The sequence below is a fragment of the Pavona decussata genome, unplaced genomic scaffold, assembly GCF_977016875.1.
Source record: "Pavona decussata unplaced genomic scaffold, jaPavDecu1.1 SCAFFOLD_25, whole genome shotgun sequence".
Classification (NCBI taxonomy): domain Eukaryota; kingdom Metazoa; phylum Cnidaria; class Anthozoa; order Scleractinia; family Agariciidae; genus Pavona; species Pavona decussata.
In genome coordinates this window covers 2,694,782-2,721,781 of record NW_028145448.1, presented here as the reverse complement: position 1 = coordinate 2,721,781, position 27,000 = coordinate 2,694,782, and the positions used below count along the sequence as shown (strand labels likewise).

At 38.7% G+C, this 27,000-nt stretch overlaps 1 protein-coding gene and 1 long non-coding RNA gene across 2 annotated transcripts; one reads left to right on the top strand and one right to left on the bottom strand.

The window, feature by feature from the left end:
* Window positions 1-6,847: 6,847 nt before the first annotated feature.
* LOC146485800 (histamine N-methyltransferase-like) lies at window positions 6,848-7,771 on the bottom strand. Its single transcript, XM_085102935.1, has one exon. The coding sequence runs from the start codon at window positions 7,769-7,771 to the stop codon at window positions 6,848-6,850; it is 924 nt and encodes a 307-aa protein (XP_084959061.1).
* Window positions 7,772-13,620: 5,849 nt separating this feature from the next.
* On the top strand, window positions 13,621-19,672 carry LOC146485799 (uncharacterized). Its single transcript, XR_014863362.1, has 4 exons — window positions 13,621-13,670; window positions 14,288-14,397; window positions 17,599-17,687; window positions 19,266-19,672. It is a non-coding gene; the product is annotated as an uncharacterized LOC146485799 (long non-coding RNA).
* The last annotated feature ends 7,328 nt before the right edge of the window (window positions 19,673-27,000 follow it).

The following is a 27,000-nucleotide window of genomic DNA, read 5'->3' as shown; positions in this document are numbered from 1 at the left end:
CGCCTTTACCATTTTGTCTTATCATTGATAATTACCATTTATAAGCTGCCATTGCTAAGGAGTGGTCGAAAGTCGTTGTGTTCTCAATCACCTACACTGATACCTTAGTTCCAAAGATTTTCTTTCTTCGTTACTGAGCCACGAGGAGAAAGAAGATGGCTCTGGAACCAGGGTAGCACACTGATGTCTTTTGTTTTGAGACCACGTTTACTTTGATGCCATTTGCGCTTTCCTTCCACAGTTCTCGGCTGTTTTTCTTTGAAACAGAGCTTTGTCTGCTATGTGAGAAAAATTTTCCTTTCCCTTGAACCGTACCATCGATTGGATGTTTGATCGTTTCGATTACGGGGGTACGAAAACAGTTAACGTTTTTGGGGCACGAAATCACTGTATGCCGTGCAGAGCCTCTCTTCACTCCCTAAATTAAGGAGAAATTAACAAAGGCCCTGAGAGAAGGTTAGGACGATATTCTTAATACGGTTGCTTTTCTCTGCATTTATTTGCAGTTTAAACTAAATTAAATTTCCCCAAGAGAGGATGAAGGTAAAAATCTAAAATTGATCTAAAAATAACTTCAGAGGGATTACGATGGGAATAGGGCCTATATGGGGGATTACCTCTCTTACCTTCATCCTCTCTTGATTTCCCTCAGCATCTTGAAACATTCGGTTCAATTGCTGAAACATATAAGGCGATTTCTCATTTCGCTTTTAGCCCCACCATGCCCATATCCCCTCAAGAAATGCGGGTGTCGTTTTAAATGGTGCTGAAATTTTGTCCTAAATGTTAAAAGGGATAGAAGTCCCGGCTACAACAATTTCTCCTCACAATCACACTCTTGATCTAACACAAAGGTCAGTGAGTATGGTATACATCATTATTTTAGCAATCTTTGTTCAATTTACTAAATTTCCTAAACTTAGTGTCAATATAAATAGTGACCTTAAAGGTTTTTGAAACAAGAAACAGAGTTTTATTTATCTCTTTTCTGTTTTCCATAATTGGAGCCTCTCACTGGGAAGTAAAGAAAAAGAACATAGTTACACCGCCATCAACTTGTCACAAATGAATACCATATATATAGTAACCTGTTATAATTTACATATTAGTACTGGGGAACTGTATTTCATTTTGGGAGCTTGAGAAAGAGCACCAGGCCCTATTATGTTGTTCCAGAAAATATCCATACCCCTTTCACACAAGAAATTGCCGATGATCAATGAGTAATCGATGAACAATCGATAGGCCACAGCATTTTCAGTCATTGATTAGTCATTGATTGCATTGATTAGTCATAGATGACATCGATTAGTCATCGATCTAATCTCGTTGCGACACAAATCATACCAAATCGAAAATAAAGAAATAAAAACAATTTCTTATTGCCCCCGCAGGGTTTTGGCCCAGACGTCCAAAACCCGAGGAGGCACATTAGGACTCCCCGCGTATAGGGTATAGAATTTCGGTGTGTCGAGAAAAAATCTCGATTTTGGAGAAAACGGTTCGCAAAGGATTGCCCAAAAAGTTCGCAAAGGATTGCCGAATCTTCGCTGGCGGTGAATGAGGATTTGAATAAACAAGCGAAGAATGCTGGGAACGGAGTCTTCACCACGAGGTTTGCCAGTGCTGAAGGAAAGTCTAAGTGCTTAAAGCTTTATAGATCATTCGGTTAAAGTCAAAATTGTGTCAACAAGCATCGCTCATCGAGGTCTTTGAAGAATAGACTCGCACAAATTTATATATTGTTCATCGATCTTTGACCGTAAGACACGGTCACACCGGTCAGTGTAAAATGCAGACTGCAGACTGCAGACTGGGGGTAAAATGCAGACTCGGGGTAAAATGCAGACTAAATTATAAAGACTATCTTTTTAAAGTGACAGTCAATCCAGGTCACGCGTGAACAGTAATTCCAAGAATGAAATGAACATTCGAATTTCTCTTTGTAATGTCCGACGTGTGAATGAAATGTTGGACATCTCTCTGGAATCGAAATCGTTCCGAAAAAAAAAAAGATTCAAAATGCCAAGGGAAATTTATACGGGAACTCTGAAATCTCGTTGACGATTTTGAAAACTGACATGTAAATTTCAAAACTCCGTTCAAATTTCAAAAATATCGTTCACGCGTGACCTGGGTTGACTGTAAAACACTCGAAGTGAGTTTGGTCTGTATAGAAAGCTAATAAATAAGTGTAAAATTTCAAAAAGATATATGTAGCGTTGTTAGAGAAAAAGGAATTTGAGGCTTGCGAAAAGAACTTAGGATTTCATTGCGTGACTTTTGGGGACGGCGCCCTACTTGTTCCAATACTTTCAAAAATTATTTCTCCAAGAATTCGCTTCGAAATAAAGAGAAAAACCGCTCAACAAGATATTTAAATGTTTTAGTTTTGAAAAAAAAAAAAAAAAAATACATTTGACGATGTGCTTTCGAAATATATCGGTGAATTTTAAAGTGCGCGGATGGATGTACCGTCCGCCGTGAATTAATTACGTTGTAAACAAACCGAGTACAGAAAACTCAAAAATTCGTATCTCGGTAAATATATGTCCTATCGTGCTCATTTTTGTCTCTATAGAAAGCTGAGTAAATGTAGAATTCAAATATGAAAAGATTTCTGTTGCGCAGATAACGAGGAAGGAATTTAGCGCCTGCGAAAAAATCGTAGAAAATGAAAACAGTTCTCACGGTTTAGAATAAATGAATACTTTCCGGGATACAACCTGCCCAACCGAACAAAATTTAATTTTATTGAGTCTGCATTTTACCCCTGGTCTGCAGTGTTCAGTCTGCATTTTACGCAAAAAACAACATACCCTGTACAAAGCATCACACCATAAAAAAAAGCGGGGGCAGCTTTAGTGAGAACTATTACTAGTTTACATTAATAGAGCGAAACAACCGCCTTAGATGGAAACTTTCGCCCCGACAGGAAAATTTACGCATAAATTTTCCAGACTCTGATAGCCAAGAGAGTGGGACAGACAACTCAACCTTCTGAACATTTCCGTTTTGGTAATTTTATCGTCCATCAAATCAATGATGCATGCCCTTTTGCTTTTCCTCATAGATGGCCTATACATTGTAATAGACTAGAGACGAATCTTGGGTGCCTATGAATTCACTTACTTTCCCCGTTTAACCATGCATGAGTGTACAACTCTTCTTTGCCTATAGCTATTACTATAGTCGCGAACCACTCAGATAAAGATTCATAACAGGAAAGTCAGTTAGACTAAACTATGTGCAGCATAACTGTAATCAATGAGTAATCGATGGGTAATCAATAGGTAATCGATGAGTAATCAGTACCATCAATGAATAATCGATGAGTAATTGATAGGCCACAAAAGTTTTGTTCATCGATTAATCATCGATTACCCATTGATCATTGCCAATAATCAATGACTAATCAGTCGATTACCCATCGATTATTCATTGATGTCATTGATCATCAATTAGTTACGTCTGGAGTTAAATATATGCAGTATTTTGATAAAAGTGGGCTCCTATGAACCCACTTGAATGATCTGTTATCGAAGTATTGTGTGAGATTGTAGAAGTGGAGCAAACCAATTGACTCATGATTCAAAATATACATCAATATATTTCGCCTGCAGTTGCGTTTATTTACTTGACTGAGATCTTTAAGTAGAAATTTGATATATGACACCAAGCGAAAATGTCAAACCACTTTTGAAACCTTCTTTTTTTTTTCGTTTAACCTGTGAAATGTTTCCCCGTTGCTTTTTTTATTTGATTCTTTATTTGTCTTCCGAATACAAAATGTATAAAATTAATTACAACTAAGACAAACTTAAGAAAAACGGTGCTAAAATGAATAACAAAATATGTGTTCCAAACGCTAAATGAAAATCAATCACAGTCTGGACCTCGCTTTATCTTCAGGGCCGTAGCCATGCAGTATGAGGCAAACCGAGGCACTTGCCTTAGTCATTGTTGACAAATTCACACACAGTTAAATAAGTAACAAAAAAATGTTAACGCAACATGATATTATGTTGAAGCAGGCAGTGCCCTGAATTACAGGTGAGAAGAATTAAGCAAAAATTCATGGTAGCTTCCCAAAGAAAACTGCCTTGTTTTCATGTGTTTTTCCGCCATTTCTCGAGTCTTCTGTCTTCTCTGATCTGAGTGAGAAAAATCTATCAAAATGCAGCTTTCTATCGACAGCTTTTTTCAAAGGAAGCGGAAAGAAGTTGCTCTCATAACATGCTTTCAGTTTTTCTCAATAATCGAACCAAAATTTAACCTTGTTTCGGCATTACTAATATTCAGCGAAGCAACTTTGTCTTTCATTCTATCTAGTCGAGATGGTGGTGTCAGTGAAGAAGCCACCGATGATGGTTGGAAAGAAGTTGTGGAGGCAAAAACCGGACAGGTGGCAGCGCCACTAAGTACAGGCCGGGCTGTTCCTGCGAGCCCAGCTTAAGCGTTCTCTGCAGGTTTAAGTCCAGGTGCCATTCATCGATGGGCTCTAACAGGCCGGCTGAATGGCCTTGCATTAGCCTATGTCCACAGCGAAATCCCTGTGGACCCGCTCGAGCCTCTACAGCGGTGGGATGCTAGTGGGCAGAGGCGAACCGCGCTGGCATTTAACAGCTAGCTTCGTTGCCATTTAGAAACGAAAATCCTCAAATAAGAACGGCCGAGACTAGGTTTTATGAGCCTGCGAGACTGAGCACCCCCTCCCCCCCAATAAACCCTCTCTTTTCACGAAACCTCTGGTCAGACAAACCTGGTTTAGGTCGTTGTTATCTAAGGCCTTCCTATAGAAACAAACCGGCAACAAACACATTTAACAGCCGCACACAAGAACACATATCCCCTAAAGTAGCCATTAAATAGACCCCTTCCCCCCCCGAAAAAAAAGTCACCTCGATCTCTAGATCTAGATGGCCTAAAGGGCTCTTAGCGGAATTTTTTACTAATAAGGTTTGATCCCAGTGTTTTGTTTACCCGTAATTATCATAAAGACCCTAAATTGCTAGGCGGGGAATTCAACCATGGATATTGCCTCAGTCCTTATTTTTTTCTGGCTACGGCCCTGATCTTGTAGCAATTTCTTCGTCTCCTTAAAAAATAAAATTGAATCCATACAGTTTCTTAAAGAAAGGGGAAGGTTTTTAAGGCCTTATCACGGCTTTCGACGCCATTTTGACGGGTAGGCAAACAGGCTTGAAATAACAGTGTTTGTATGGAAATCCAATGTCAAATAATTTTTATAAAACATCGCTTCTGAAAAATTCATGAATTAAAAACTTTTGGCACTAGGAAAAGTATTTTAAGAACAAAATTGGAGGGATGTAGCTGTGACAGAAAGCGTCCAGTCGTGTTTTGAACTTTCCATACATTTGTCTGTATAGCGAACCAGCCGTGAACTGCTACTAAAAATAGTTCGCGGGAAAAAATACAGGGAAATGTATGGAAAGTTCAAAACACGACTGGACGCTTTCTGTCACAGCTACATCCCTCCAATTTTTTCCTTAAAATCCTCTTCCTAGTGCCGAAAGTTTCCAATTCATGAATTTTTCAGAAGCGATGTTTTATGAAAATTATTTGACATCGGATTTCCATACAAACACTGTTATTTCAAGCCTGTTTGCCTACCCGTCAAAATGGCGTCGAAAACCGTGATAAGGCCTATTAGCAGCTTCATCTTGAAACGTATTGGCGATCATTGATCTTTGGAGCTGTATATCCTTGCTGGAGCGTAAGTTTCGATTGCTTTCGTAAGTCTCTAGTCTCAAATAATTTGGCCAGTCAGAGCTGTATAGACTCTTGTGTAAAACTAAGTACACGTACATTTGTCAGTCAAGAGGCGGCAGTTCTTGGTTTGTAGCCGCATGTCTATGGCATGCTTTGGGGCTTCTGATCAGTACACGAAAGAATGGTTCGAGCTACAATATTAAAATAATCTTTACATTTAATTTACTTTTCTGAGTTTTTTCTTTCTAATCTATTTTTTTGTTTTTCCCGTCGAATTTCATTTCCTGTTACCTGTTTTTTCTTTATTTTTATTATTTTATTTTTTTTGAAACTTGTGAATTTTTTCTGCCGTTACTCGTTACTGCGTTAGTAACACCCCAACAATCGTGACTCAAATTTAATAACAATCTACTGTCTTCATACCATAGGGAAAGTCCCTACCACACTACATCATCAACTTTCTTTCTTTTTTTTTTTTTGAGAATCACAAGCTATGTGGTTATGTAATTATTCAAACTTTGAAAAACATAAGTTCAGTTACTAAAAGAATCAGTGTAGGCGTTGTTTAACAAAACAACGTTCTACGCCGTTTTCAATTTTTCACCAATCGTATCTATACATTAGCTGCTGCTGACGGTAACAAGAAGGCTTGAATCCCAGACTAGAAAACTATTTATCTACTTAAAATAAACAACTTATAAACAGATTTGGAGGCCCACGGATCGTCTTTAGCCGCGGCCTAAGTTAGACTTTGTTTAAATAACTGGCCCAGAAAGTTTCATAATTTTGGCCCAACAGATGAATTTGTAGTATACAAGTTGGAGGTGAGAAATCATTTTGAAGATGATTTCGTACCGCCAACTCCTATACTGCTCTCGTAAAAATCGCATATTATGCTCAATATTATGCTCGGGCAACGAAATGATGTTCGAATTATGCCCGCTACAACAGTACCTGGCTTTAAGAGAGCTGATTTGGTAGCTTTTTATTTGTGTGTTACTAGAAGTGTGTTTTAAAAAGTACTTTGTCGTATCAGCCGTTTTCCAAAGCAACCTTGCAAAATACTTGTCTGCCCCAGACCGAGTTGCGATAGTTTTCTTCACCGCCATCTCCCTTATTTATATATGGCGACAGTCGCGACTTCCTCAAATACTAACTTTCTTCCGCTGTGGTCAGAAGTGGAAATTTCGCTTAAGGAATCCATAAATTCCCTGTGCAATGACGGATCAGCGGTTTCTCGGAAATTGATTCGATGCGTGATAAAATCCAGCAATAAACAACCAGTTTGTGAGAATTTGTCAAAACAACTAGTGATGTCAATTTGAAAGTGAAGTTTAGGCAGTTCTTCATATTCCCAGCCATTCCGTTCCGCTATGGCAATGACTTCGTCTGTAGTATATATGCATATGTTGTCAGAATTTGAGATCAACCCACGAAATTTCCGCGATTGTTTCAACCAAAAGTCTTGGCTACCCGCTACTGAACAGACTATGGCACCTCCAGCAGCTAGCATACTGAAACACGATAAAAGCGACTCTTCTGCATCGGTGTAATACAATGATGAAATAAAATGGACAATGTGATACGGCTCACTTTCCGATTGCGAAGAATTATATATGTCGAAGAATTCTTCAAAAGTGTTCTCTCGCCATTCGAATGACATCTCGGCTAGTTTAGCTAGCTCCTCGGGTAATGGCGAGACCTTCTTTTTAAAAATTTGCATTGAAGACGCGTTGGGTTCTACAATACAGGCGTGAATGAAAGGCTTCTGATTTTCTTTACACGATGAACGAAGACTTGTAGCAATAGCTTTGAGAATTTCAATGTCGCAGGTACCATCTCCACTCCCGATTCCAAGGACTCGAAAGGCCTTATGGTCCAGAACATTATCAGGGTGAATCGTTTCAATCGTTTGCATAACATGGGCTGTAACTTCACTTGAATAACTCAGTTTACTTTTTGTTCCAAGCCGTTTAGACAGATACGTTTGGCAAGCGCTACGATAAGCGTCCATTGATGACATCAATGAGCTCGCCATTTTGCGGAAAGCCGAAAGGTACCGTGGCCGACAAGGGACTTCAGACTTCAGACTTCAGACTTCAGAGTTCGGACTTCAGACTTCAGACCTCGAACTTTGAACTTCCGAAACTAAATGCGTTCATCACACTTCCTGAACAACTTCGATCAATTTTAAATTCAAAACTTGTCTCACTCATACGTACAAACTGTTCCAGTTAATTTGTATATAATAAGCTTATCCCTGATGTATCGATCACCGAAAAGCCCCTCTGGGGAGTGTTCAATAAAGTATTATCTTATCTTATTGTTGTACTATTATTTGTACATGTTATCAAGCTTCAAGAAGTACAAGTTCCAGCTAATTTGTATATAATAAGCTTATCCCTGATGTATTGATCACCGAAAAGCCCCTCTTGGGAGTTTTCAATAAAGTATTATCTTATCTTATCTTATTGTTGTACTATTATTTCTACATGTTATCAAGCTTCAAGAAGTACAACCACGTCTTCAGTCCTTTGATTATTTATTGATCACACTAATGAACTTCTTCTGACAAGATCAAGATGTAAAGGCCAAGAACAGATTAATCTCATCGCTTTTATATCGTCCAAGCGGAATTTGTCGGGAACTGTCAATCAGCTGTCAAAATCTCATCAATCATAAATTTAGGCTAACGTAATGCCTTGCGCAGTAGTTCTTAAGCGAAAGTACGCTTGCGCACCAAAACAATTTACATATTTTCCTTCTAGTAACTTTCAGTGACCGAAACGACATTCTACTTCAATTTTCAATGTCATCGCCAAACGATCTGAACAAAACAAAGTGAAGAGATCAATACAAAAATTACAAGGAACATTTTCATCTTTTACAAATGAACATTCTTGGCTAAATACAAGAGAAATCAAACATTAAATGAAATCACATAACAACACTTTACAACGGAAACTTAAAATAGAACACAACCTTCTTGTCCGAATCTTGGTTCCGCCTTTTTCCATAAATTAACTTGCCACGCGCTTACAACCTTGTTTAGCTTTAATTAAAAGTACAGTACGTGTTGGTACAACAGATCTGGTACAATAGGTATTTCCGTAGTAATTACTTATAGATTAAAAGTCATTAAGGGTAAAAGTTAACTGGTACAAATTCAACCCGAAACACGCGGAATTACACCAAAAACTACCAAAAACGAATAAGCAAGTTATTTCCAGTCATGTTCTGGCAACAAGACAACTAAAGGTAAAAACTTAGAAAATGAGTGTTGACAAGGCATAAACAACCTATTGTTACTTTTTAAAAACCAATTCGGGCGTAACTATTCATTGGTACTGTTTCCGAGGAAACACTTCAAAACACTTCAAAACAAGACTTTTGCTTCACATTGAATTGGTACCAGAAGAAAACAACTTTTGATCAGCATAACTAAAATTATGTCTACAACAAACTATTGCGTTGAAAGATATGACTAACACGGTTTCAACTGTGTCACTTGTAAAGCACAATTAAGGATAATCTGAACAGTTCCAAGAAGTCCAGCTAAGAAGGCAAAGTGTCTCTTCTTGGTGACTTTCATTACACGATTCACCTTAATTCTCTTAATAAAACACAAGTAAATGGAATAACTACACACTAAAATTATTGTTATTCAAACCGCAGTATTTGAGAGTAATTATCAGCAATGAAATACCGTTTAATGATTAAAGTATCCGAATAAGGACCAAATTTGATAAAAACAACTTTGAAACTTTTACTTTGAAAAGAGTCTATTTTTTATCGTATAACACTATCTATGGGGATTCCTCCTTCGCCAATATTTTAAGCCGCCAAGGTCTCGTTTAGGGTTCCGTGAAGAAACACAGAATTACGCGAAGAGAAACAGAAGTCAAATTTTCTTTTTAACTTGTTTTGTTTATCGCATTAGGGGTCAAAATTTGCTTAAGCCACGCCCAGATTGGTCTCCTTTGAGGGTCACAAAAAGCTTGAGCCACGCCCAGATGGTCTCTTTTAGGGGTTAAATTCAAAATTTTCGATGAACATCCCCGTCTGTTCCATATGGGAGCCCCCCCCCCCCCCCCCCCACGGGCGATCCGTACGGTTTGTGCAGATTGTAAAGGCACTTTTCGGTTCGTACACGGTTCGTTAACAGAATATAAGTTGGAAAGTAAACAAATATAAATCTGATAACTATATGTTTTCCTCGTTCTTTAGTGTGGGAAACTAACTAATGCGTATCTTGCGAAACAAAACATTACAATCGGCTAGATATCTCGTTCTTTATGAGCGCCGTTATGCGTTTTAAGTGAAAGGAAATGAAAATAGGGGCGAAGGAAACCTACATGTTTACCTCGTTCTATAAGCGCGGCCGACCAAATGATGCATCTCTGGTGAAACAGAAGATTAACTGGAAAGTGAAAATATATATATAAGCCAGGGGCCACTGCTGTAAAAGGCAACGCATATATGTTTTGTTCGTGGCAAATTGAGACATAAATGCATTAACTAAGTTGGTTTCAATATTCTTAGTTTGGAGTTAGGAAACAGAGCCGTTGTGAGAGATCGTTTTCTAATTGCTTTCTTTTACTTCAGTAACCTATTGATTCAGGTATAGAAGTTTGTTGTAATCTACATCAAAGTAGAACCACAGATGTCTTTTCCGGTCGGCATTAAGGACAAAATCGACTTGTCTTGCCCTCTATTCTGCTTTGGTTGTTGATTCCGCCCAGTGCATCGCCAGCATTGTCCATCTTCTAATAAGGCTTGGCTCACAACGGTTACCGATGAGAAGACAACCAACTTGAACGTTTCGGTATCACCCATTGTTTTTTTTCCAGAATATGAGCCGCATTTACTTTGGCCACGATTTTAATGGGAAGAAGACGTCCCCGCGTTAATTAGTCTGGTCAACTGCCTTCTTTCTTCCACTACTTCTGCTCGTGACAGTAAACGAATTTCTCCTCCAGTCGATACAATTAACGTCACCATCATGCATCCTTTTAAAGAGTGCACTATGAAAGCTGCAATCCTGCATTAAGACTCTCCATAGACCATTTCCGAGTTGCCTGCAGCCTCATTTTTAAGTCGAGGGCAGGTGCGAAGTCTTTCATATGAAAATGAGTTTTATTTACATGTGAATAAAAACTCATTTTCATATGAAAGATTTCGCACATACCCTCGGTTTGAAAAGCAGGCTACAGGCAACTCGGAAATGGCCTATTTTGAGAGAAAGGTTGATTGTTTGCATCAACATTTATTCAATGCAATCGCACTAGCTATATTGTTAGTAAATTTGCCGCAAACAATCATCCTGGTCTATTGAGCCGGTTCCCATCAACACTATTATATCTCGAAGTCTACTAGCCGTTCGGTTTGCTGTTACTTAGGAATAAGACGTGGTTTATCAAACCCGCCTTATCAGTGGGCTAACCGATTTATTTTAAATTCCCGTTTCCAACCACCTTTGATATAAGATGCCTTATCAAAAAAAAAGTTAACTCTTAATTTCACTTCCTTTTCTTCATTGTTCATTCCTGTTTATTAAACAAAGGACTTGCGTTGTCCGGTTGTCAATAATTAGTTGAAACACGTACCTCCAATGTCTTAAAATGATTTCTAATTTCATGTCACCTTTCTACTGGTCAAGTTCGATCTCTTTCCCGCGCTGGAAATAGGGAGGGCTTCAGTTTTCACTTGTGACCATAAAACAAATTTACCATAATTTACGCTCGTCTTATAGTGGCAAATCGACTACACCGTCTTGATCTGGACCTGCAGACTTGCTATAAATACTACCTACACTGGTTCCTGCTACCAGAAAAGCTCAGCGAGGTATGTACTGAAAATATATTTATGTTTTTTGACGTTGGTAAGCTGTCATGTAGAAGCAATATGTTTCGCTGTTTCTGGGTTAAGCAATAAATGTGATAGCGGACATTATGTTATAACTTAAGCTTGGCTCGTGCTTAGTTGTCATTGCCCGGCTTTTGATTTTCGTAACCTGACGGATGTTATTTCGACAAATATGTCAACTTTTCGGAAAAGGCTCTGTTTCTTTAATCCATTCAGTCAGCTCTGATAAAGTTTTTTTCAAGATCTAATTTCTCCTTACATAAACACTCTTGATCTGACACAAAGGTCAGGAGAAAATGGGAAGTGATCACCAAATACAAACTTTCTTGATGTTTGAGCAAATTCTGTCGACTTACACCGTAAGAACTATTTAGAAAAAAGTGATGAGAATACATGATGTTTGCGTCAACTAAATACAAAAACGTATACTGCAGCTGGGGTTGGTCTCATTTAAAGCCGGGAGCACTCTGTATTTTGGTCAAAACTGCTCTATTTCGCAAAGAACCTTTTCCCTAACATAAAATCGCTCGTAGAGAACGGGGAGGACAATCAAGCGATTTCTCGGAGGAAAGACAAACTGTGATCAGCTTTTTTAGTAAAGCGACTGACGTGCTGTTATATTTTGGGGTCAGAAATTCCTTCTGGAATAAAGGTTAGTTTGGCGAATTTTGTTAGTGAAATTGTTTCGGATTATACTATAATTTACAGGATCTCAATTGCGTGTGTGTAGTAGTCTAAAGTTTTACTTGAAAGGTTTTTACTCCGGCTGCTCAGTTAACGTGATGCTCGCTCACGAAATGTGGTCATATGTCTTGGTTATCATATAAAACAAAGAGATTCCAATTTTCCGGGTGTCTGTATTCTGATAACGCACAGATGACGCCAAAAAGTGAGAACATCAATCACGCTACGAGCCGCACTTCCTTGTTCTTACCACGTTTTGACGTCATCTGTGCGTCAGAGTACAGACGCGCGGCAAAATGAAATCTTTTTGTTAAATAAACCACAAAGGAAGAAACGTCACGACGAAACATTCTTAAGTTTGAATGTTGCCCTAATTTTGTCCGGTTTGCGGTGTCTTTAATAACGTAAAAGCTCAATAGCCCAAGCACCGCAACGACCGCATGTTTTACGTGTATTATTTTATCCGTATTTATATTGTTCATTTCAAAAATATTTGGTTGGAATAAAAATGCTCTTGGTATTGTTAAAACTGTGTAGCGTCTTGCTCAGGTGATACAAAAGGTTTTGGTATTCTCTAACGCTATTAAGTTCGGTTTATGTTCACCAACGTTTCGGCAGTGCTGCCTTCTTCAGGGTGGCATGTTGACATGTTGGCATGCCACCCTGAAGGAGGCTAATCTCGGACCCTGATCTCAGTCGGTTCGGGAATGTCGAAATGTGGGAGATCTGGGTACGAATTAGAAGAAGGCAGCACTGCCGAAACGTTGGTGAACATAAACCGAACTTAACTCCGCATAAAAATGTTCTTAAATGACTCTCAGCCTGGGTAATGTTCGTAGTTTGTTCTTAAATTTAAACTAATCTCAACCTCAACATATGGAAAAGGTCCTTGAAGAATAAAATAAAATAAAGTAAAATAATAAAGAGTGTCCATGCGTGAACGTGATTCAACCTTCTGAACCACCGGAACTTTTGCGTTTTTTTCCCCCTGGCCGAAAAACATTGATATTTCAGTTTTAAGTAGGTTGTTGAAGCATTATCATGAAAAAGAAAGCTATAGCTGTGGCATGAAGCCGTGGGAGATGAATCTCGAGCAAAGAATGCGATTGTTGTTGATTTATCAAAACCTCAGTTCGTCCAAATGGTTCAAAACAATTTGAACGTGCTAGAATTTATCAGTTATTATTCCTGTTCTTGTGCGGCAAATTAAAGTCATGTTGGACCAGGCGAACAGGATGACTGTGGCTTCATCACTGTATTGTGAACAAATGAAAAGGAGATAAAGGGTTAAAATAAACGTCGCTAAAATATTGACAAGGTGATTCTGCATTAGAGGAGAGGTCGTGCTTTCAGAATAGACCATTTCGCGACTCAGAGAACTTTTCAAAGTAAATATCAGAACAGAAATTTGTAGTGTAGCAAACGTTTTAATTTGAACGTGCAGGAATCTAACAGTCATTTTTTCCCGTTTTTGTGCGGCAAGTTAAAATTATGTTGGACCAGGCCAATAGGATGGCTGTGGTTTCATCATTGTATTAAGAACAAATCAAAAGGAAATAATATAAGTTAAACTTAACTAACGTCTATAGAATATTGACAACTGAAGGTGATTCTGCATAAAAGGAGAGATCGCCGGCCCTGTCAGAATAGACCATTCCGCGACTCAGAGAGCTTTTCCAGGTAAACCAACAAGAGAACGGAAATTTGTAGAGTAGCAAACATTTTGATTTGAACGTGTTAAAATGATGTTGGACCCGGTAAACAGGATGGCTGTGGTTTCATCATTGTATTATGAGAAAATGAAAAGGAAATAATAAGTTAAACGTAACGTCGCTAAAATATTGACAAGGAGTTTCTGCATAAAAGGAGAGGTCGTGCTTTCAGAATAGACCATTCCGCGATTCAGGGAACCTTTCCAGGTAACTATCAAGAGAACAGAAATTTGTAGAGTAGCAAACGTTTTCAATTTCTCATGTGATTCTAATGACAGTGGCTTTTTTTTTAGACACGATGAACCCGCGAGTGGCACTTGTCCTGCTTTGCCTTGTTTCCATGACAATGGCCTTGAATTTGCAGCAACGGTTTCGTTCACTTTATGAGAACGACGATTCCAAGGTAAGAGATCGATGAAAGAAAAGAAAAGCTAACTAGTGGATATGTATTCATTTTAAAATTGCATTTACTTCGGTGTATTTGTGTATTTCTACGATAATGGAATCGTTTTAATGGTTTCTTCTAATGCAAGCCTGAGTTAACTTGTCACAGTCATCGTTCAATTTACAAAATCGATCGTCGGCCGCATTTGCAATCTGAGGGACATTAGGGAGCTTAAGATCCGACGACGGCGGGTGTCTGCGACGGCAGCTATGACCGTGGAAAACTGGGGAGAGGCCGCCGTCGCAAGGCGTGAAAAGTAAACCTTAAGAAACCGACCGGAGGACGGCTACGAGTTGAAGAAAGGGTTCAATAATTTTTATTGTAGTTATAGCTTCGTTTAGATCGGCTCGTGGCCCTCTCCTTGAAAGCTTCGACGACGGAGAAATTTCAGAGGGCCGATTTCTTCTCTTATACGATTAAAATAAGTCGAAAAATCCAGATTTTTGTTTTTCTTCTACCCATTCCATAAAGATTCTGCCATTTAAAATTACATATTTTCAATGCAGGTAACAAGACAACATGTAAATATGCATACAGACAATTCCAAACCAGATTTAAAACAAACTTGTAAATATAACAATTCGTTAAATCATCGCACCATTCCAGAGCCATAATCACGTCGTGCCACGACATGATTTAATATGACTTAATGGAACATAGTTGAAATAATGTATCTTCTTCATTAAATGTTGCATAGACCAAAACTTGGTTCTGCGATGATTCCTTCGCCTTTTTCCTTGTTAATTCAAAACTGTCGGATGGATCTGGATCAAAACAAGCTCAATTTTGTGTTGTCAACAAACTGAGCCGAGATTAATGTTGAATGTTGACCAGGAGCCTATAATGGGCTCCTGATGTTGACTCGTTATTTCGATGAAGGACGACTCGTCTAATTTAGCTACAACACAACAGAATTCAAACAGGGTATTTAATGATTGACTTTAATACATATTCCTAACAGTACATCAAGAAAAAAAGAAAACTTACTGGCTGTGGTTTGCAATTGGCGGCTTCGTGACAGAGCCACAGCGGCTTTCCATGTGGTCATCGACAGCCAGCCAACATCGACAAAATGAAACGGAGATTCATCCTTTAAAAATCTTTTTCTCTTCGTGAAATACTCAAATAAAACGATCCACTAAGATTGAAAAACCTTTAACTATCGAAAATATCAAAGAATTTCGCCGAATAAGACCTAAAATGGGATTATTTTACTCACGTTTTAGACGCGACGGCAAACTCGGCATTTTGACGTCGTAAACAACCCCGCTACGGCGGGAAACTTTTCACGACGGCTGTCCGGAAGTTATTTGGCAACTTTTTTTACTTCCGCCCGCCGTCATAGACACCCGCCGTCGTCGGATCTTAAGCTCGGTATTAAACAGCGAGAACGACGGCGACACCGAAAACGCAACCTGGAAATTTATTTCGCCTTCTCTTACATTGTACTCATTCCCCCATAGACAGGCTAACACAAAGGAATTCTTTGAGTCTCCTTTGCCACCATTAATACAGACTACCAGATTTGACTTCAATAAACACTCTTTCACATCCTTCTGTGTCAACTGACTGCAGCTGCAGGTTCTCCTGCAAACAATTTTCAAGTGACACAACGTACCGCATACAGACTAATAGGGAGAGATAACTAACGGATTCCCCGTTAGAACAGGGACAAATTTCGCAAACACAAAAACAATTGGCTTTTTTGTGCCTATTGGCTATCTTAGGTTCGCAAGATATTGTGGTAAAATGTACAGCCGCTATCTTTTCCGTAGGCGGATTACTGTTGTATCTAATGTATCACCCAGAAGGTTGACTTTCTTCATTTTCCTTTACCATTTTGACAGAATTTCTAGAGCATCGAATTGTTGTAATGGCGGTCAACCCTTTGTTGCAATATAATGGCGTCAACTAACTCATTAAAAAGTGTAACAAACTCCAGGCCTCGTTCCACTCCGAACCGGTTGATTTTTTTTTTGTAGGGGGAGGGGGCGGGGGTGAAGTCGTAAGGAAGTGAGTGCAATCAAAAACACTTATGGCTCCTCTGCTTACCTAGATCTCACAAGGAAAAACGCTTCTAGGAAAGCATTAGTGAAACTAAGAATAAGCAGCCACAAGCTTTTGATTGAAACAGGAAGATACGAAAACATACCCCGTAATGAAAGGGTTTGTAATGTTTGCAACTGTGAAACCATTGAAGATGAAATTCATTTTCTACTATTAGCAAAAGAAACTTTACTATCGCATATAATGAACTCAACTTACTTTTTTATAAACACTCAATTAACTTCATTTGTTTCCTCGTGCTTCGAATTGAGAGATAAACTTCTCTCCGGAATGACTACTTCTACTGTATGAATAGTTTAAAATAAGCAAAGACTTCAGTCACTTAATTTACTTATTTAATTGGTTAACAAATCAATAATGAGTTATGAAGAGCTTTTGCAATATTGTATTTGTTATAGTCATGTAAATAAAGCTTGTTGTTGTTCCATGACGTTAGGTAGGTTGGTGGGTAGGTTGGTTGCCTTTATTTAATTACGATGTATATGAAAGCTGTAAGCTTGTGGGGTCGTGTACAATACATTACTACTAAATTAAATGCAAGTAGAACTAACAAATGCAATTAAATGCAGTGTAAAAGCATATTAAAATGCTATCAGTGCGATTTGAAACAAGTTAGCTTACATTCAAAGATATACAAAATCTTCAAGTTCAAAGCAAGCGGTAGAGGCTGATAATTTGTTGAATTTAACAGCCTTAAAACGTTCCAAAGTATTGAGCTTTTTGTCAAGATTATAATTGCTTGTATCAACAAGATCAGTATATTTGGAAGTCAGCATGTTCCAAAGCACAGAGCCTCTGTATGCGACTGAGTCGTTCATAAAACGTGTTTTAAAACGTGGCACCAGTAGTGAATCGCGTACTCTAATTAAGTATGGAAGATTACGCTTATTCGCCGTATACATTTGCTTAGGGTGATAGGCAGCCTTCCATTATAAGCCTTATGCATGCATTAAAAAAACAAAAACAAAAAAACAGCTAGTTTATAGTAAAAACGAATAGTGAACCACTCTGCACGATCCAAAACGTTAAGTAAACATTCACTTAAAATCTCCTCTACTGAGTTTTTCTTCTGCTCATTTTCCCCCCCTGTAGTCTGAATATGAATTGAGCAAGAGAATACCGCCGGGATGCGAATATTGTCGGATCACACCGGGCTTGTGCTGCCGCCCATCAGCTGTTTGGTAAGGTCCTCCCTCTGGTTTCACCATGGGCTATAGGAAAAATGAGTTTCAGATAAGTAAAGATTACATTTATCTCAAATAAAGTTGAATTACTCATACTGAAGTACTGTAGTCTTTCGTCTTTCATGATCGTTTCTCCCCATATATTTCTTGTTTGATTCAGAACTATACCGCCAGCATTCTTTAATTTAAGTCTTATAGTAACCGTGCGTACTCTTCGAATCCCAGGTGCTAGCTCTAAGCGCGCTAGTGTCAACTCAAAGTCGTTTTGGGGGGATAACTTCAAGCGCTTAGCTGCCACGCCTTGGCCCGATTACTAAGCCATTGGAAATACCGCCTGGGAAAGACCGAATTCGATAGGACTGTTTGTTTACGAAATTTAGGGAGAAAACGACGAGAAAAGACAACATTACTTCACTGTGAGTTTGATTTGACTTTATTTGACAGAAATCAAACTTAATTTACTCGAACTGCATTTTTCCTATAGCTCATGATTTCACTTGTGCTCATTAAGGCGCCTTTTAATAGACGGCAAACAAAAGTTGACAAACTCAAGTTCGCAAACTCGAATTGGTTTCTGTGAACTTCGTAATGACAGTTGACAAACTGTTGGCAGCAAATAGAACTTGTCTTACTCTCAGTCGCCAACTTTTCTCTCTTGGCAAATGCATATTTGACATGTGAATGGCTGTCAAACATCAGTTGTTCACTTTTGAACAATCAAATGCAGCATTCTCTTCACGTGATTTTACATCATTTGTGCGGAAGAACTGTACAAGATGGCGGCAGCAGACGAGAAAACAGCTGCGTTCAAGTTCATCGATGAAATTCAAAACTTTTTCGTTTACTTTTCTGTTTTGTTCTCGCCAATGAAGAATTTATTGTAACAGGAAGGAAGCCGCAATTCCTCTTGCATTCCACTGCGATATTACTCTCGTATGAGATGCCATGTTGCTATTGTTCATTACTTTATTTTTGTGCAGGTTTGACTTTTGAAAGGAAGCTTCTTCGAACTGTTTATTGTTTTCCAACTCGAGTTTGTCATCTTGTGTTTGCCGTGTGAAGGCGCCTTTCGAATAAGTAAATATCCAAATAGAAATCCTCTCTCAGAAGCTGCAACCTTTCGCACCAAAAGATAGTTTTTATAGAGAATTTGAACTGAGATTTCCTGACGATAAATAAAATGACTTTAAAAATGTATAATTCCGATTATAGGTCGAAAAGTGCAAACTGAACCGGTGAGTCCCGCTAAATGTTGACCTTGCATTCATCCAACTTCAAGTTAATTTAAGGCGCTTGTAGGATTCAGCAAATTTAACCCACTAAATCTGCGATGTATGTTGTCTTTAGTTTTGATCACATCAGTGATAGAATTTAAAGTGGGTCCGGAACCTTCCTTCCCTAGGACCACCGGTTCCGCCGCTATTTCGAACGCTAAAATGAACATGTATTTGCCACTTGAACGAGCAGGAGCTTAGGGCGATTGTCGCTTGAACGAAATAAAAATCGTTGTTTTAAGTGATTTGAAGTTCAAATCGTTCGTAATGGTCCGTAATTATATCTCCATTTTTCTTGCAGTCATAAGGGATGGTGCCTTGCAGTTCCAAAGAAGTCAAAGGAGTCGAGCGACAGTTCCATCGAGGATATTTGAATAAAGCCGAAGACACATATTATGTGATTGTTTCAATACACAGAACGAGGAAAGATTCGACAACTTCGCAATATCTAAGCAACATATGTTACAGAACGAAACTTCGCCGTCGTACAACGGCGAAGTGAATGCCTCTGTATATAGAGAGAGAGAAAATAAATCTCGCCGTTGTACAACGACGAGGTGAATGCCTCGGTATATTTAGAGAAAAGAAATCTCGCCGTTGTACAACGGCGAGGTAAATAGCTCGGTATATAAACGAGACCCCAAATCTCGCCGATTGTAACATTCACATTAAAAGTCCATGTCTATATATTGAAACAATCACATAACATGTGAAAGTATAATGAGCGAAGTGAATGAAATTTTGTATGGTACAACCTTTGAAATAAACTAAGGATTTCATTCATTTTTTGTCGACCTGTTATTGCGTTCGACGAAGGAAGAACGCTTCCTAATCTTCTGGGTTGCCTGTTATCGCGTAGGTTCCCTGTGCCTGCAAGCGAAAGCTGACCCGTGTTTTTTCGTTCGTTCCTTCCATCCATGGTTCACCTTTTCGGCGCCATTTTGAATGACGTCACAATTTGGTTGCGCAAAACATTCTGCCTCGTGCTTGGCTGGAGTTTGTGTAAGGCGGCCAGCAGACTGTGTTCGTCTCACAACTCAAGTTTAGAGGATTTGTTTCTTTGGTGCAGTTGGCGGGACGGCATAATGCTTGCCTTCGGTCTTCTTGAAATTCACTCATTTCGATATTACCTTTCCAACAGTTTATCTTCCCCTTGTGACCCAAAATCGAGATCTCAGTTCCGTTAAAGTTTCCTTGACACCATTGTTTAGCACTCGCTGATGGCAGTCATCGATAATAAGCACTGTCAAATGATGGTCAACTGGCAAAAGAATAGAGTACTCCATTGTCATCTGAGTACAAGCCAAGTTATTGCTTCAAACTCTCGAATCTTAGGGACCTGACTACAGCTTCCTGCATTTCCTTCAACCACAAGATTTCCACAGATTCCCATTATAAAGTACTGAGCGGTCCAACTTAGTTTTTCTTTAGTCCCCTTTGACCTTGAGTTACGCAGGAATCGGAGTACAAAGGCAGTTACTCTGATTAAATTTTGTTAGGGGCCAATACACTGGACAGACCTAGGATTCTGCTTTCCACAACGAGTCCAGAAGAATGAATCAGCTTACTCTTCGGTTTGTCACATCTCATCATAGTAGTCACGTGACAGTTCAGTGACATCCGCTGGGTTGGGCCACTTATCCTTTCCTTCGAGCAGCCAAGGCGGTCCATGCCACCAAATTTCAGACTCTTGTAAGGCCTCCGCACTCATTCCACGGGACGGCAAATCAGCTGGATTTTCATAACATGGGCAATGGGTACACGATTCAGATGGGATCAGTTGTCGAATTTCTTTTTCGACTCCCTTTATCCAGTGCAGTGTCGTCATGGAGTCAGTCCAGCAGAAAACTTCATTAATTTGAGCTATCGGTTGAAGAGCCTCTCTGATACGCTGGACTAGCCTTGCTAATATCAATGCAGCTAAAAGCTCAAGTCGTGGGACTGTTGGTTTCTTCAGGGGTGCGACTCTAGTTTTGCTGATGATAAGCTGGGTCGGGTGCCTTCAATCGTCTCGATTCTCAAATATACGGTAGCAGCGTAGGCGACTTCTAAACTGTCTCCAAAACCATGGATCTGCAGAGAGGTTACTTGATCTCTAACGTTATGGAAATAGCATCTGTCAATCGAAATAGACTGAACTTTCATCAGATCTGACAACCAACTCGTGTACAGTTCATCACAGAGAGGTTCGTCCCAGTCAGTCTTTAATTTACACAAATCTTGAAAGAGGACCTTGACTGTGATACATAGTAGAGATATGAAACCGAGAGGACTAGAGTTTAACGACGACTCTAATAACTGATCGTTTGGTCAACGGCAAGTCTTTAGCGAAGTCAACAAGCCAATCAAAACCCAGGATGAAGGCATCTCTTGTTATGTCCCAGTTGAGACCAAGAACCTTTCCCTCTTCAGATGTTTTGCCATTCATTCCAAGATGAGTTGTCGCGTATGTTTGATCTTCGTCTGCTACTGGAGCAGCCTCTGTGGTAGGAACACCTTCCTCGTGATCAATCCACTGCATCAGTTTCTGTGAATTTGAAATAAACTCTCTCAAATTGGATCCTCCATCTTTCATTCTAGATCTTGCCTTCGAATAGAGTTCGAAGGCCTCGGAATCATCGCCCTTTTCTCCATTGAAATCATCCACATAGAGAAAATTCAGAAATTCGTTTACGAGCTGAGGATCTTCTGATTCATAGCTTGTGACGTTGTGTCTTATCGTGCCATTAAGGAGAAAGGGTGAACTCGTGACGCCAAACACAACTCGGTAAAAACGCTTGAAAACAACTCTGGGGACTTCACTTCCAGGGACATCTACCCACAGGAAACGTAAGACATCTCGGTCGGGCTGTGCCACTCCCACCATTAAGAAGGCTTTCTCTATGTCGGCTGACAAGGCAACGAGATGATATCTGAAACGCATGAGGACGTCAGATGTGTCAGAGAGTAAAGGTGGGCCTGCATATAGACATTCGTTGAGGGACGGGCCAGTAGACTTGGCTGATGCGCCGTATACGATTCGCATCTTAGTCGTCTGTTTAATTTCGCGTATAACTGGATAGTTTGGCAAGTATTGGAGGCGACCAACCTTGATTTCAGAGTTAGAATCAACTTCAGAAATTATTCCTTTGGACGACTGTTCTTCTATTATTCTGTTGTACTCGGCGAGCAATTGAGGGTTTCTTCTCAGACGCTTCAAGACAGAATTTACGCGTGAGACTGCAAATTCATGGTTGTCTGGCCATCGCGCTTGGGAATCGTATCCAAGAACTTGTCATGCACAGATGCTTCGTTTGCTAACACGCCAATGCTCTCTAACTCCCAGAATTTCTTCATTTCTTCCTCTAACGGGTCTCCGATTTTTTCCTCTGAAACAGCGCCGAAAGGATGCGACGTGTCAAGTCTTAGAGAGTGGCAAATTGTTAGATTCACTTCAGATTCAGAACTCAGTTTTTGGGGTAAGGAACCGGATAGTACCCATCCAAGAGTCGTTTTCATGGCGGCAGGACCAAATTCCCCCCGTTTCAGGTTCCCATACCGATAGTTTTTCCTTGCATTTCCTCCCATGTTCCGAAAAATGGAGGCGGTTGATATAAACCAATTCGAGGGGAACAACCACCGTCTTTAGTTGAAGTTGTTGGACTTTTAAGAGCTTTTCCAATCTTTGGAGCACCATTACCTGTAATTTTTTCAATAACCTCAATAGCAAAAGAAGCAGCAATACTAGCTAAAAGAGTTCCTAAAAAAGCCTCCTTGTTGTGTTTTATTCAATTTGATCGAAACACCAAAACCTGATTGCAATGCTTTCATTATATATTGCTTTTGTTCGTTTGTCAGCATATGCTTATATTGTTTAAGCTGTTCTATTTTGGAATTCGGAACAAGGAAACCACCTGATATCTTTTTAACCACCTGAGATGCTCCTTCATATGCAAGGCCTGCAAGAGCTGATAATCCAAGAGTTTTAGCCAATGTTGGAGCAAAAGATCTTTCAAGTGTTAAAATTGTAGACTGGAGTGATCCACCGATTTGCTTTCGAATATTAGTCTTTATTCAATTTGCGGTTTTTTCCAATCTTTTTACAATATTTGCTGGAACATACAAAGTATCCATCTAAGATATCTAAGACATCTAAGTATCCAAGATTTGGAACGCTCTGCCGAATCAGTTCCGTGCCGCTAACAGTATTGGATCATTTAAGAACTTAATGTCCAAGATGGATTTCTTAAACTTTATATTCTAATTGCGCAAATACATGTAAATACACATTGCTCAGTTGTAATATCATTATGTAACGATCTTGTGATCCGCTCTTAGTTTTAATAATTTTTTAACTGTACATGCAATTTGAAGCCATTCTCTTTTTTTATATTATCATTTTTAGTTTATTTATTTATTTTTTTTTCCTGGTATGTTTTTAAAGTAGCTGATTAGCTAAGAACATTTACGACGTAAAATAAAGGTATTGTATTGTATCATTACCGGATAAAGAGTCCTCTGTGAGTCTCAGAACACTGGTTTCCCTTTTATGATAAGCACCATTAAGATTTCTTCTCTGGAAGTTGTACCTTAATATCGTAAAGTTGTGTCATATATATAAAAACAACCTTACACTATAACTAATTCATTTCCAATCTTGTCAATTTCCAGCATCCCTTCGTAAAGAACAATAAAATGTACTGAAAAATTCTGGTTAGCATTTGCTGACAATATATATCTGAATATCAACTGTTTGGGATGTCTTGTCACCTTTTCTGTTTGTTAAGTCAGATCAAAATATATTAGAGGATACAGACCATTGTAACTGGCTATATTCAATTGTGTGCCAGAATTATAATAATTTTTTCGCATTGCATATGACATCAGATCATTGAAAATTCTTACTTTTGATTCTGAATCATATTCCGTTTCTGCATAAAATACTCCGTTGCCATATTCAAGTATACAATTGCTCAAAGATGCACCTCCTGTTAGTGAAAAGGTGTTCGTTGTGTATGGATTATTTTCAGCTTGTTGATGATCATTTGAATTCCTGTAACTATTTTTAAGGTATACCAATATATGTTTGACAATATTATCAATAGAAGATGAAATCTGAAAAAAAAAAAAAAAAAACACTTGACATTGTAGGAGCTGAAACCTAACACATCTCTCTCATGTATTTGAATTCAGTTTCAGTTTCTTTCTTTCTACTATCCCTGGGAGTCAGTTTATGCACCCATAATACAAACCTATCAACAACTACTCTTCCTCTATCAGTACCATCTGTCATGTGGATCAACTCATCATCATCATTAAGTTCAAAGTTGCATGGGAACTGGCATTTTATCTTCCAATTCTTCGAAAAAACTGTATCTGGAAGCATTAGCGGCTCCTCCACCTTCACCAATTCTTCAAAACCAATATTACTGTTTGCTGTTGTTCTATCAGTGTCCAAGTACCAAAGACTATTTTTGCCAACACTTCTTGCAAAATCACCAGAATATTCCAATAAATTCTTTGTAAATGTGACATTGTGAAGATTGTCAGTGTCATGCAGGCCCGTAGCAGGGGGAGGGGCAGGGGGGGCTTGAGCCTCCCCCCCAGAATTTTTGGAAGTTACAAAACAGTTTGCCAAAAAATAAATAATTAAACCAAATTAATGTGCAGCAATCAGTCTTAAACTCTGACGCTGCAAATGCCTTTACACAGCCCTTTAAAAATGTGTTTACTGCCTTTCAGTTTCCTTCGCTAACAGTTTGTTTTTATATACAACAACAACAACAAAGGTACTCATACCTTGTGAATCGGAAATAAGAACCAAAATGGATCGAAATCAACCAATCTTAAGCCCTAAAAGCTGTTGAAATAAACTACTTGTTTTCTAAGGCATCCGCTCATTTATAGCAATGCAAATGTCCTTAGACCTCCTTAGTGTATAACAATTTAGTGTTCGCGCGTTTTTCGAAAGACACACAAATATGTCCTCTCAAGAGCCAGCGAAAAAATTCTCCCACAGTCGGATTCTTACTGCCTGGTTAAAGCCAAATTTTAAAAGAGAAAGAAAAATTTGTCGTCGTTTGTTAACGTCCTCCTTCAAACGTGAAATTAGGAAACTTGACATGGTTGTCCACGTAAAAGAAACGGCAAAAAAGATGTACCAAAAAGTGTGATGCAGGTGCAAAGTTATTGTTTTACTTACTAAATCTACTTTTTTTCTGTTTTTTTGTGAGTGTGCTCTCGTTGCATCTTAAACTCCCGACTCCCTAATCAGTCTGGTTTTTTCGGGGTGACGGGGGGGGGGGGGGGTGGGGGTGGAGTTTTGTTTAACCATTTTGCTGAGCCCCCTCAGTTGTTTTAGCCTTGCTACGGGCCTGTCATGTTAAACAATTTTGCCAGCTGATTTGATCATCAAATGCTTAATGAAATTGTGTGCTCCATTTATTACAGTGATGCGGTCAGCTGCAGCATAGCTAGCACTTTTTGAAGCTGGAAGTGTACTTCAAAACAGGCATTATACCAATCATAAAAAGAACTCCTATCATTGACTGTAAACTTATAGCCACTTTTAACTTGGTGTTGATTGTTTCCTGGTCGGTAATCTGATAACACAGCCACTTAATATCTAACCAATTCATTTCTTTGCAAATATTCGCTTGATCTAAAAGTCATTTATTTGATTAGATAAGATAATTCTTAATCTTCTTTTTACACCATTACCAGATATCAAACGATTAAGTATCATATCTGTGGATTCTTCTTTGACTGGAATACTCGGTCTTGTGTGTGTTTCTTTTTTTTTTTGGTTTTTCCCTTGAATACTCGCAAGTTTCTTCATTATCACATCACCACTTTTTTCATCAGCTTTTCCTCCGAATTTATCTCCAGCTTGTGAAATACCGTATTCCAATGTTTTTTTGCAAAGAGCTTACCAATTTTTTTTGAAAACAGAAGATACGTCGACACTTTTCATTGGTTTGAAAATATTATCGACAAGTATACCAGAACCTTTATGTTTATATATAAATTGACCTAGTTTTGGATGATAAAATCTCGTGAATTCGTATGGTTTCATAATTACATATTATATAATTTGTTTTTGCCATCGGTTATGTATATTCTTATTGAGCTTATAGTGTTCTTGTTTATTGGATTGCAAGTCACTCTTCTCGGCTCAAGAGTAAAGCTATATGATGGTCGCAACATACTGGTTGAAAAACTGTAAATAATATCAGAGTCTTCACCATCGAATAAACTGCTATTAACTAAGTTGCAATGAATATTTAAAATATCAGTATCTTGACTGAGATTTGGTACTCTCGGTCCTGTTTTTGTTTGTGTCACAATTTCCTTACCAAACCCTGTGTGTCAAACCATGACTCAAATTTAATAACAATCTACTGGCTTCATACCTGTTTTTCTGAGAATGTCACGTTATTTAATTTTGTAAATATTCAAATTTTGGAAAAGATAAGTTCAGTTATTAAAAGAATGTTAAGACGGTGTTTAACAAAACCACGTTCTATGCCGTTCTCAATTTTGCAACCAATCATATCTAAACATTGGCTGCTGTTGACGGTAGCAAGAAGGCTTGCATCCCAGAGTAGATAACTATTTATCTACTTAAAATAAAACACTTATAAACAGATTTGAAGGGCCACTGATTGTCTTAGGCCACGGGCTAAGTTAGACTTTGTTTAAATAACTGGCCCATAAAGTTTCATAATTTTGGTCCAACAGATGAAAATGTAGTATACGAGTTGGAGGTGAGAAATCATTTTAAAAGATGATTTCGTACCGTTAACTCCTATACTACTCTCGCAAAAATCGCATATTATGCTCAATATTATGCTCGGGCAACGAAATGATGTTCGAATTATGCCCGCTACAACAGTACCTGGCTTTAAGAGAGCTGATTTAGTAGCTTTTTATTTGTGTGTTACTAGAAGTGTGTTTTAAAAAGTACTTTGTCGTATCAGCCGTTTTTCAAAGCAACCTTGCAAAATACTTGTCTGCCCCAGACCGAGTTGCGATAGTCTTCTTCACCGCCATCTCCC

Coding starts and splice junctions, on each gene's coding strand:
- LOC146485800 (XM_085102935.1), bottom strand. CDS start 7,771: ATGGCGAGCTCATTGATGTCATCAATGGACGCTTATCGTAGCGCTTGC.